The 14,225-nt window shown below is 32.8% G+C and overlaps 1 protein-coding gene across 2 annotated transcripts in view; it reads right to left on the bottom strand.

Annotated features, from left to right (window-relative positions):
• The window catches only part of LOC128217173 (FYVE, RhoGEF and PH domain-containing protein 4-like), a 69,434-nt gene that overhangs the window by 29,023 nt on the left and 26,186 nt on the right, over positions 1–14,225 (bottom strand). For both annotated transcript variants that reach the window (XM_052924115.1, XM_052924116.1), the window contains one exon: positions 5,301–6,223. In XM_052924115.1, the coding sequence (XP_052780075.1) occupies positions 5,301–6,223 (923 nt within the window). The remainder of the gene's footprint in view (positions 1–5,300; positions 6,224–14,225) is intronic.

Genomic DNA, 14,225 nt, shown 5'->3' with positions numbered 1-14,225 from the left:
ATTAAGGTCCACCATTTTTAGAACTTTATAAATTCCTTCCGTCTATATGTTGATATTTTTTTCACACTAGCCTCACATGAGAAACACATATATCCACCCAAAACATTATGCACCCTCCATTTATATTCCTGCTTTCTATGAAATATCAATACATATAGCTTTCAGACCATTTGGTATCCTATAACTGATGGAGCTATTAATTTACAGTGATGAGGATGGCTACTGTAATTTCTGTGAAATGAGAGGCAGGCACGAACAATCTCTTGCAGATGGCTTTCCCTTATGTTTGAATATCAAGACTGGAATAATAAATAATGCTATTAATCATTAAATCAGAGGTGATATTCAATATGCAACTTTAGTCAATCTTAGGGTCATAGATCATTGACTTCATTCACGCTATTGGTCAGTTATTTATAACAAGTAATCAGATTAGATACATCGTTCTTAGATCCAATTAAGACCAATATTGAATACCAGTCAAGACCTATATATACCTACATAAGCAACACTAAGCCTTAAGGCTTCTGAGGATAAATTAATGCATTAAATGGCGTTAAATAGATCTACTGTATTTTCATGGCCTCTGAGGATAAATGCATTTTTTTATCCATTTTTAAATCCTAAAAACAAAATTGCTGTTAACAGATCTACTTTCTCGTTTGGACATGGGGCATAAATCAAGAATTGTTTAAGCAAGAGTTAAAAAAGGCCTTCGCCCAAACAGGTATATATTCATGAGGAGCACATATACAAAGTTTCATGAGAATATTTTGGACAGCGTTTGAGTGATATCCAATGGTCATCTGTCAGCAATACAGCTGATTTCAAAACATCAAAGATCAAAGTTAAATTTCAGTTTTTGTAATTTTTACTCCCCACCAATAAGATTGAGTATCTAAAAACGTGAAATTCTACCAGTCTGATAGTCATTTGAAATCAGTGAAAAAATTCCAAAATTTGTTAAGTACTGACAGTTGTTCTGCTGAAATTAGCAAAAAACATACTGAACAAAATTGCGGACTTATCGCAAGATAAATGTAAATCAATTTGGAAAAAGAAGACATTACAACAGTAATGCGCAAAGCCCCTGCATTGTAAAAAAAATCCCCTTGCATGTAAAGCTAAAACACACTATGTCAAAACCTTTTATCCCGATAATCTGGTTATTTCAAATTTGTTTCGATTTTTTTTTTCGATTATTTTATTTATACACTTTTTTTATTTCGGTTATATCAAATGTTCGTTATCTCAAAGTATTTTCTACAGTCCATAGACTGTCCAGTCTGGACAGTTGGACTGACAGTCCAACGACTTAGACATAGCCAGTTTTGTCTGTATAACATTTTTCTTGCACTTCTATAATCAACTGAAGAAAAGAAAGTATCTTAGTGAATGCCTATTATGATTGGTGTATGAAAAACAAGAATCATATTTTCTGTCATCAACATTTGTGGTTCTTATGATGGTTTTCACTTAAATTGTCTCACATGAATGTTATAGTGCTTCATCTCTTCAGATGCATATTATGTTTGTGTTATTAGATATATATAGACAATTTTATACCACAGTTAAATTGGTTGTAAAAACGTAACTTCCGCGTATGTAAGTAGAGATGAGTTGGATGATATGTTCAACAATTTGTATAGAATTGATATTAAATTAGAAATGCGCAATATTTGCATCCATGCTATATTTTTTTACTTTTCAAAGCTGCACTCTCACAGATTTACCGTTTTGACAACTTTTTTATTTTTTGTCTTGGAATGAGATGATTTTTGCGTAAATATCTTCAAATCAGTGATATAAGACTGCTGTAAAAAGATCAGATTGCAGATTTCATATTTCATTTCACAAATTAATGTTGAATTGCTAAAAGCGTTACTTAACGGTTTATAATAAGAAAAATCCATTAAACATCAATTTTTGAACTTAAGTATGAAAATCTGCTATCTGATATTTTGTCAATATTCTTATATCACTGGTTTCAATGCTTTTTTGTATAAATTGGCTTGTTCCAAGAAAAAACATAAAAATGTTTCCAAAACGTTCAATCTATGAGAGTGCAGCTTTAACTGTTGGAGTTGACTGCAAAACTATAGAGGCCTTTGTTTTTCATTAAACAGAGCCTGAGAGGTCAGAGAAAATAGTTTTTAAGCACAGCCCATCGAATAACAATACTTGACTAATAAGCTGGCCAAGTTTAACCAAATAAAAGCATTGAAACTGTCAAAGAAACTAGAGCTGTCACAGCAGTGAAGATTCTCCCAAATGGCGCCAGCACACAGGAATGGCAAGAATATTTTTGAAAAGAGGCCATAATTCTGGGGTTATTGTACACAGCCATTCCGCTCATCATGCTTGACCAAAGTATGTTTTATAATTAAAATCCATTAAGTAATTTAGAAGTTAGGCTGCTGACAAGAAAAAGTAACAAAGGGCAATAACTCTGTAATTAGTTGAAATAGAGTCAAGGTTCTCATTGTACACTCAAGGAATTTCTCTCATTGTGCTTTATCAAGTGTAATCAAATTCCATCAAGTAGTTTTCAATATGCTCCGGAAAAGAAAAGGTTACAGTTACAAAGGGAAGTAACTCTGTGATAAGCTGAAATAGAGTTATTGTTTTTTTACACTGCACTTCCTCTCATTGTTCTTTTCCATTGAATGGGGTTTAATAGGGAGAGGGGAAGGGGAGGGCATCACCAAACTATAAGGTTACAAGATTGTTTTCGTTTAATCAACTTTTTTTTTCTTTTAGTCAATGTTTAATTCTTTTGGGCAAATGAATGGTTTTTGTTTGATTATATATAAGTTGGGTGGCCTTTAACAGTTGCTGCACAAAAATCTACCGCCCTACAGTAATATTTTTCCAGGTTTGTCCCATGCTGTTTTAATGGCTTATGAGCTAAATGCTGGAGGGAGCCTTCATGTGCTCAGATTTAATCAATGAAAATAGGAAACACTTTAGATCATAATTCTTGGTAAATGAAGACTCAAGAGTGTATGTATGTTAATAACACATACTATTTTCATTAATATTATTATTCCGGCATAAGTTTCCTGTTGAGAACAATGAATAACTTTTCTATGTATTCAAATTGAAACACATGCATTTTATTGTATGATCCGTTTTATCACACTTATAATCAAGAGCTTTTTTATAAATTTCATAGATGCAACAGCTTATCATTCATAATGGTTTATATCTCTCTTCCCATCATTAAAGTATATCATTTATCAAATAATATTTTCAACATCTTTTTTCTTGGCTACAAAAAAGGTTTTATGTATTATTTGTATCATAAATATGTCATAATCTGCTAAAAAAAATGATAAATATATCTATTCATGATAAAAATTACTTTCAAGGTAACTGACCTTAACAAATATTAACCCTGTGATTAAATTAAGTAAAATTAAATAATCTTAACGCTTAAGTATAACACTAATTTCCTAACAAAAAATAACCATGTCAACTTGTTTGTAAATAAAGATAAGATATACAGAAAATTATACATTTTATTTTTCTTAGGGTGATAAGGTAAAATTAAAATGAAAGAATCTTACCATTTAAGTATAACGATTCTTTCCTAACAAAAAATAACCCTGTCCATTTGTTTGTTAATTAAGATAAAAATATACAGAAAATCACTTATTTCAATTTTCTTAGTATCAGTTAAGGTAAAGTTAAAAATGAAATATTATCTTACCAAAATAACCCTGTCGATTTGTTTGTAAATGAAGATAAGACGAACCGAAAATCAAACATGTTATTTTTCCTAGTATGATAAGGTAAAATTAAAATTAAATAATCTTACCAAAATAACCCTGTCCATGAGTTTGTAAATTAAGATAAGTTACACAGAAAATCACACATTTTATTTTTCTTACTATGATATTAGGTAAAATGAAAATGAAATAATCTTACCATTTAAGTATAACGATAGCATACCCCTGTATCACACAAACATAACACATCACATGCAAAATGAACTTTGTTTGTAGTACATATATATATACAAATTAGGCCAACCAAATAATTTAAAGAAAACACCACATTAGCACACTCTTGCATAAAAAATATACAATTGTAACCAGCATCCAAACTTGTTAAACTCTCTTTTCTAGTCCTTTTTAACAAATTTACATTTCTTAAAATATATTTCAATATTTAAATAGCATCTGGGGCATTAAAAACTGAGGCGACAAAACGATAAATGCGTGCTGGTCACTGGAAACAAAATTCAAAAGACTCAAATTTGGACGTAAGTTTTTAAAATGAAAAGATTCATGAAACAGAAGCTAATATATGTAATACTTGATGTTTGCATCCTTATAAATACGCCACTGTAGTTTGTTCATTTGTATGACAGAGAAGACACTTTTTCAACAGTCTATTTCCTGATCTAGATTTCCCTTGCTTAAAATATTCACAAAACACTTTTAAGAGTCCCATCAAAATGTTGATCGATAACTCAGAGACAAGTTTGCTCGTTTTAGTTATCGGCAGGGGTAACATTTGGCATTGTTCTTTAGTATATGATATTATTTGAACAATTGATAACATTTTGCAGAAAAAGCAGTTTGTACATAAAAAGCATCCTAAAAAACAATGTGGTTATATGTAGTGATAAAACCATGCTAATGTATAACATACAGTACATTAAAGAGCATGCAAATTGGGAAATAATAGTGCTCATATATTTTACAAGAAACTAAAAGCTACAATATGGTGACTGCCACTTTACCAACATTTCAAACTAAGCTATAACCATCTGCCACTGTACAAAAGTGCACAATACTAAAACTTAGGCAAAAATATATCCATTCCATACATTACCCCGACGGACAGACATATACCTTTGGCCGAAGACTATCATCCAGATCAAAATCATCAAAACTAAGATCGCACTTGGTCCAATTCTCATCAAACAGTTCAGCAGGGTTCAGGGGCAATAATCCATAGTCAAAGCTTTGCGAGACACATCCCCGAAGTTCACCGCTCTTCCCCTCCTTTGGCTTTTGGTTAACAGAGTTTTCAACATCACATGACAAACAGTTTCTATTTTTAGCACTACCGTTAAGAAAAGCACCTTTTGCGTTATTGCTACCATCAGCATTAGTTTTTGAGTCACCTTTACTTGATTTAAAGTGGCGAAGCTTTGGAAGATTTCTGATATGCGATGAGTGATTGTTTAAATATGAAAAGGCAGGACTAGAAGCAGAGACAGAGGTTAAGCGAGAGTGAGGGATAGATTTACTGCGTTCCTGGTTAAATCGTCTTAGCGCTTTACTTACTTGACTTTCACTGTCTGAATTAGCACTGGTAACACTGTACTGAGTAGTTGAAGTGCTCGAACAAGATGAATTTCTGGCAGACAATGTTGGCGTACTGGTCTTGGACCTGACATCAAAATCATTTGCATTGTGTACACTAGGTTTTCTATTAATTCCATTTTCACCTGGACCTTCTTCGTCATCAGGGCTTGGTGAAACCTCCTCCTCCCATTCGCTCCAGCCTGAATCCTCCTTCCCTATCAGGAACTCCACAGGCACAATAATTTCACCATTCACATCCACATCCTCAGTAGTGTCTTCAGTCTGTTCTTCATGATCTTCTTCAGGGAGTTTATGATGATTTATCTTGGCTACAAGAGCTTTGACATAACCACTTTCCATTATTGCAGAGTTAAAACTTTCATCCTCTGAAATTGAAGTATAAAATGCTTTAATATTTTTGTTAATCTCCTTAATTTCTTCTACGTACTCCTCATTTTTGTAAATCTTTGCTTTAGGAGAAACGGGTGTTCCAGCAACAGCAGAATTGGAATTCACAGACTCAGTGTCACTGGTCTCTGTTAAAGCTTGAAAATTTTTCAACCTTTCCTTAACAATTCCCTGAAAAGTCGGAGAAGCTGGAGTCGACCAAGCTTTCCTCTTCGTACCAGTTGGTGAAAAGTCACTTGTAGATTCGAATAGTGAACCTTTGCCTGAATCTGATGAATCTCCACTTGGTGGTCTAGCAGCGCAGGCTAGAAGCTCCTCAACAATAGCTTCAGCATGTTGCAAGCATTTTTCTGAATCAGGGGACAAGGGCTCAGCTGGCAGTTCAATTGATTCTTCAGCATCTGTTACAAGGCCATTCCCGTCCCGTGACTTGCCTGCTTTACGGGAAACGACCCTGCTGAGGAGATGCTCCAGGAACTTGGGTTTTCCTGGCGCTGAAAAGAAAAGAAGACCAGTTTAATAGGGCTGTCAAAACTGTCACAATTATCATTGTCTGTTAGATGATCAACATTCATAGCATATGAACATGGCATATTATTTCCATTTTGGGTTCAAAATCAGCATTTAACAGGAATGACAACATTTAATATTCATTTGCTTCTATAATTGTTAATAAAATATCTAAAAAATAAAGATAATATATCAACAAGAGTGGTCATAATTTAACTGCTCTCATCTGTAACTATGGGTAACGCTCAAAATTTGACCAAATATTATAAGTAAGACAAGACCTTTCAGTTGGAAAAAGTTTACACTGTCCACATGTCCAAGATCTACCACAAAACTACCCGCAATATGAGCTTTGTAGGTTGCCTTTTCTTTTACGATATATCCAAACATCATCTCATACATAGGTCTCTAAATTCTCATGAAATATTAACATCTCCTAATGTTTCTTCAGATGCTAAACTTTGTTTATACTTTATAACCAAATTGTTATTGACCCCAAGTCTCAAGAGAGTCATCATATTCCACATGTGTTTGTCACTTTTTTAGAGGAAAATGCAAAATGTTGTTTTTGCTATAATGAATATATCCAAAATTGTCTTTGAAGAATCGTTTTGCCCCACCCAATCTTGCTTCCAAAATATGTCATGGTCATATTTTATATCATCAGTCATTATATATATATTCCACATGTGTTTGTCACTTTTTTAGAAGAAAATGCAAAACTTTGTTTTTGCTATTATGAATATATCCAAAACTGTCTTTGAAGAATAGTTTTTCCCCACCCGATCTTGCTACAAAATATGTCATGGTGATTTTTTATATCATTTATATATCAACAATTTTTTTTATCAGTCAAATATATCAAACTTGTCATAAAATGTACACTTTTTGTAACATATGAAAATTATAGGTAATAGTTTCAGTACAAAGTATATACTTTGTTCTTTTGGTGTATGAATAATTGACCATGTTTAATGTCATTTTTACATCAGATACCAAATATTCATTCAAGCAGATTCTTATATTTATTTAAAATTTGATCAATTTGTAAAATAATCCAACCATATCCCACATGCTATGGAAATTAGTGAACTGACCTTAAATGAAAACAGGGTCATACTTAATTAAACAGATTTTTGTAGAAATCTATCTAAATAAGTCTGGGTTACATATAAATTTTGCATTGTTTTCATTTGTGCTGAAAATGTTCTCTTGTTAGACTCAACATGTTTTACACATAAATTTATATCAAAATTTTTGTGTTGACTTAAATATTTTGTTAAAAAAGCTCTTTGTTTTCATTTCAATTACGCATTATTGTACAATAATAGTGCCTAATTTGGTTAGGTTAGTGGTCACCAAGCCAGACAAGTGGGTTTTCTCCGGGTATTCCGGTTTCCCCCACAACACAAGACCACGCTCTCGCGCAACATCATGCCAACGATAGTGACTTAGTATAAGCTTTTATAGCTTCCTTCACAATCGTTGTAAATATATAATGTTTAAAGTAATAGTGCCTAATTCAAAAGAAATCAAAGAGTTTCAGTAATTAGTGCAATTTATATGAAACAAATACAACTAGAACTGTAAGCCATAGGCTAACGAATACCCCCCACCCCTCCATGTCTAGGTTGTTTGCCCTGGAGTTAGGCCGAACAAAGCTAATTTTGCCTACAAGGGGAGATAACTCCAGTCAGGGTCATGTGACCTGTACCAAATTCACAGAGGCGAAAGTTTACAACATGGCCATTAATTTCTGAAAGTTTGATAAAGATTTGTTGAATAATAACAAAGATGAATCCCGGACAGGGCTTATTTTGCCTACTTTAACACATCAAGGGGAGATAACTCCAGTCAGGTTCATGTGACCTGTACCAAATTCACAGAGGCGAAAGTTTACAACATGGCCATTAATTTCTGAAAGTTTGATAAAGATTTGTTGAATAATAACAAAGATGAATCCCGGACAGGGCTTATTTTGCCTACTTTAACACATCAAGGGGAGATAACTCCAGTCAGGGTCATTTGACCTGTACCAATTTCACAGAGGCGCAAGTTTACATCATGGCCATTAATTTCTGAAAGTTTGAAAAAGATTTGTTGAATAATAACAAAGATGAATCCCGGACAGGGCTTATTTTGCCTACTTTAACACATCAAGGGGAGATAACTCTGGTCAGGGTCATGTGACCCGTACCAATTTCACAGAGGCGCAAGTTTACATCATGGCCATTAATATCTGAAAGTTTGAAAAAGATTTGTTCAATAACGACAAAGATGAATCCCGGACAAAAAAAAACGGACGGACAGACAGACGGACAACCCGATTCCAGTATACCCCCCCAAACTTTGTTTTGGGGGGTATAACTAAAACACATAAATACTGCAGTAGATTCCAACAGTTGTCCAAAACAAACTAATAATATCTTACTTACTAAATGCAGACAACAACGCTTGAACCAGAATGTCGGCATCCTTTAAATACTCCGAATACATTGGATTTTTATTTAAATGTCAACAAACTATTAAAGTAACGTGATTATTTCAATCAACAATATTTTGGTCACATATTACACATATTACTAAAATTAGAATACTTAAGAAGTAGTAAATAATTCATTTGATTATATTCGTTAACAACATCACAAGAACCGTGACCTACCCCACATGCACATGATAAAGGCTTGAACGTGAAATGTCAGAATCCAAATACTATTCCAGTTCTTCAGAAATCCCTCAAAAATATGACAAAATTCTGTCATCACTATCCTATGCACATATTTTTAGTCTCTCAATATATAGTCAACTATTGTTTTATTCATGGATTGTCGGTTAATGATATAATTTTTTTCCCTCTGAACACCATCTGTATCAATGAGTCATGGCGACTTCAATTATGATTTTCAATATATTGCCATTTTTTTTATTCATAATTAATCTATTTACTGAAATTATATTTGAAAATAGTCTTATTCTTTTTCACAGTTTTTTTTTTTTTTATATATTTTCATAATAATCCATCATATTTAAAAGATAATCCTTAGTTTTACTTTAAGACCAACACAGTGCCTCCACTATAAATCACCACAGACTTTAACTATCAGTCATCTTAAGCAATTAGTCCTTTCGAATAATTGCGATAAAATCACAATTATCCAGGAAATTCCAATAAACCATACACAATACTGAGCAACATTCAATATTTGTAGTCCTGTGGAGCAAATTCATGCATGCATTTTAAGGAATAAATCCATGATCATTATATGAAAGAAATCAATTCTCTTGGTTTTCCGAGGCCATAAAAGGGATTTTTGTGATGCTGAATCAATATGCAAAGAACAAGTTCCAGACGTGATTCTGGAACAGAAAACAAATACTGTGTTTTTTGCGAACAGCCGTGCCCTAAGAGACCCATATCAACATTAACCAGAATTTCAGATTTAGGCACAAATATACCCAAACATGGTTAATTTATATTTTATGTTGACCTTGAAATAGTTTAGAAACACTTTACTCATTTCCCCCATTTCAGGCAAAAAAAAACTGTATCATAAATTAAGAGCAATGTTACAAACAGAAAAAAACAACAATAATGACTAGCAGCAAACATGGAGAAGGACAAAAAAAAAAACAGAATAAAGGAAATTGCTATGACAAGCAAATCTTGAAGACAAAATTTCAGGATGTTGCCCCCTTTTGAAGACCTCTTAAAGACTCCCTGTCCTCATCCAAGGCCGAATCAATAGAGTGACTCATACTAGTGTTTGCACCATATTGAGCCAACAGTAGCTCACTCATTATGCCTGATAAAGCATTCAATACAGCACATCAATTTAACTATAGGTATTGAATACCAATACTTGTACTAGGGGGTGGTTGAAGTCGTCAATACCATGTCGTATTCTGTCCAAGGTAGCTACAATAACGAGCGTTCAGGGTTACTTTTTTTTTTCTTATTTTGACATATCTTATGTATCCCTGTCTCGAGTCTGTCATAGTCATAAAATCGTCAAAAGACTCATTGACGGCCATTTAGGTGGACTTCTGTCCAAGGTTATTACAACTGTTAGCCAAATTTATTATAACTAATAGTCATTCTATCATGCCAATTAAAATATTAATCATATAAAATTTGTTCCAACATTTTGATAATGATTTGTTGCGTGAAAAGGGAAGCTTTTTATGCCAGGCAAAAACTTATTTGAACAATTAGCTTAAACTATTTCATACAAAATGGCTTATTAAAACTTTACATTGTTACTTAAAAGCAGTAAAAAATTGGAACATCAAGGGAGTTAACTATGCAACATATTTAACACTGAAAAATCAAGACTTGTGCAAGTTATTTCCCTTAGATAAATTTTCTATATGACATAACATGATACCATAAACTTAACTGTCTTGACAACTCACAGTGCAAATCTGACTCAATTCTCATTAAGACATCAAATTAACAAATATGTAATGGAAAGTATCAATCACTGATTAAAAATGACTGTTTTATTGCGCTTCATGTATAAAAAGCTATAAAACCCTGTAGAAATCATCACTCCTCTGACATCTGCACTAAATAAATACCTACATTTTGTAATCTTTATATATTTATAATTTCTATAAAATTGTGGTGATGCATTTTGTATTTTGGTGACCTATGCCTTAGGTAAGATATTATTTTTGGTATCCAGCCAAACTGCAACACAATAATGCACCAGTCAATTGTAACCACGGCCCCTCCAGGTCCGGGGAATAGTGGGGACTTTCGGTCTAGCCAAAAACTAGTCTAAAACCCCCGCCCTTGGGGACGAACTGATGGTCAAATCCCCGCCAAATGCCCCGCACCAAGGGACCCTTAAGCACATTCCCTGCTATATTTGGCGCGAATACAAAACCATCGCATTCACCCGGCACTGATGGGCCACCGGGATGGTAAAAACACGGCCCATTTCCCCGGCTATACCCCGGGACCTTGGGGGGCTGTGGTTACAATTAACTGGTGCATAATAATAGCCAGAAAAAATTGAGATTAAAAAGTTACACATTTCTTCATTCTTTACAGAACAAACTGATACAACTATATTACATATAAGTACAAAAACTGTACCATCAGTTTGTGTGGAGTCTTCTGGAGTAGGTGTAAATATCCCATAGAACACATCATCATAGTCATTATCACTGTCTTCACCAGTAGCTTCAGGAGTGTCACCCCCTTTGTTTACGGTTTTGTTGTCATTAACTATGCCACCCTTGTTTTTACTCATTCTACAATCATTTGCATAACCAATAGGTTCATATGTAATGTCAGTTTCATATTCTTCATAAATACTTTCTAACTTTTCGTTACTACTTTTACTTCCATGCGACTCCAACTGACAAATTTTGGACTGCCGAACAAAAATTTTATTCTTGAGTTCTTGCGCAAAATCTTCTTCATAATGAGGACTTTTACTATCAACATTATCAACTTCAGATGATCTGCTTCTTTCAACAACTGCAACATCCAAATGCCTCCTGAAACAGGTCGATTTCAGCGAGGTACAAAGAGTTGATACGGGTCGGGTATCGTAGATGACCTTGATGTTGCAGCAGACGGACGAACAGTGTTGACCCGGGTTACAGTTACCTTTGCACGTATTGCGACAAACACACACGACACTGTGTTGACACCCCATGATTTCTCAAGACCAGGAGTGATATTTGTATGCTATTTTATGTCATTGAATTGTACTTTTAGTGTACAATGACTTTTTCAACTTATATATAAAAAAAAATTGTAGATAATTCTTGTCAAATTAATGATTCTAACCAAAATTTCATTTTAGTAACACCAAGAACCTTTTGTTAACCCAAAATTGTAGCTTTACTGATGCTTTACTGACAGGCCTCTAGTGTCCAAAAACTTTTTGTATAGTCATTTTTTTTTCAGCAAACACTGGTTATGTTGTTCTGTAAAGCATCCTTTTCACGAGTTATATATACACATATAATGTATCTTTAACATTACATATAAACTGAGCATTGCTTTTTAGACTGTTGTTAAGAAATACACTTTTTCATGTAATTTTGTTCCAATTTAATCAGCTTTATATTTTTTATGTCTTTCAATTAAATCAAAATGTGCAAGTAAGTTTCAGAGATAACGCAATTCTTAACACATTTTTGTCAAGTTACGAATTTGTAGTCCATGATTTAAATCAATTTAAGTCATGTTTCCTAGAACTTGAATCAGGAATGTTTCAATTCCAACATTTAAGGGCAAGTTTCATTGATAAGGAAACTTTTCTGATATTATCAAGTTTAGGACAATGGAAAAGGAAGTTTTTTCATTCACGTAATTTCGATTGTTTCATCTTACATAAAAAACATATTTTTCATTGTTAAGCATCACAAAGAGTTGACCACATTTTGAGTGTTAAACACTAAGCTGGCATCATGGAGTTTTTTGTAAATATATTATTATAAGGACCAAATCAGGTCCTCCGATGATATCATTTCTTTCAGTATTCTTTTCAAGGTTTCAAGTTTTCCTTTGAACACTGTTATTTATTCCAGATAATTTAAGTCCAGCATCAACATTTATTTACATATATCCAACTTTGATCGAGTGTCAATTTCTGTTTTTACCATAAAAATGTATACTAATTACATCTCAAGAATGTTGTTACATTAATGTTACATCAACATTACATCAAGATGTCAATGTCCTCAAATTCATCTACAACACCAAATAGAATTGATAAAATTATTTCTTTCTATATGGCTGTATAATTTATAGCCAAATATTTACTATTAAAATGAAATGGTGAATTAAGATATAAATTGAAGTTTGAGCCCTAAAGCGAAACGTTAAATCTAGAATAAGGAAACTATATGTGAATTTCCCAGCATGTAAAATTTTAATTCAAAATGATCTTTTATTTACGTTAATTAACAAATATTTTCCTTAAAAATACTCAATTAACCTATTCATTTTCTCAAAGTTATTGCATATTATTAGAAAAAATAAAACAAAAAAAAAAGAAACAAGACATTTAAAAGTTATGATTTTTGAGTTGATATTTTGTTACATTACATTCTGTAACTGAACAACAATTTTGAATGGTTAGTGTCACATGAGGAGTCGGCAAAAAGTGAAATAGGCTCAGAAAAGGGATATTAACTCATGCCACATTTGCCTTTTTTCATTAATTTTTCAATGCTCTCATGAAAACTAACAAAGAGTATAAAAAAAACTGTACAAAAGAGACATCACACTCATTTATTACACCCGTCATAGTAGGTTTGTTGACGGTGAAGTTTCAATTAAACACACTGGAAGTATTTTTATGGAACTCTCCATCAAAACTTAGACTAGAATTTCTCAGTAGAACATGGGCCATAATTAGAATAAATTCATGCAAGAGTTACCCAACTTGTTTAAGTTAACTTAGCAGACATGTCCACTGTAAAGCTCTGTTTCAAGTTCCAATCAAACAAATGGCGTAGTTTGTGAGACATTATCGGTATTTGTGAAACATTACTTGTATTTGTGAGACATTACTTGTATTTGTGAAACATTACTTTGTATTTGTGAAACATTACTTGTATTTGTGAGACATTATTTGTATTTGTGAGACATTATTTGTATTTGTGAAACATTACTTTGTATTTGTGAAACATTACTTGTATTTGTGAGACATTATTTGTATTTGTGAGACATTACTTGTATTTGTGAGACATTATTTGTATTTGTGAGACATTACTTTGTATTTGTGAAACATTACTTGTATTTGTGAGACATTACTTGTATTTGTGAGACATTATTTGTATTTGTGAGACATTATTTGTATTTGTGAGACATTACTTGTATTTGTGAGACATTATTTGTATTTGTGAGACATTACTTGTATTTGTGAGACATTACTTGTATTTGTGAGACATTACTTGTATTTGTGAAACATTACTTTGTATTTGTGAAACATTACTTGTATTTGTGAGACATTATTTGTA

The sequence above is a fragment of the Mya arenaria genome, chromosome 14 (assembly GCF_026914265.1).
Source record: "Mya arenaria isolate MELC-2E11 chromosome 14, ASM2691426v1".
Classification (NCBI taxonomy): Eukaryota; Metazoa; Mollusca; class Bivalvia; order Myida; family Myidae; genus Mya; species Mya arenaria.
This window is presented reverse-complemented; position numbering and strand designations above follow the sequence as displayed.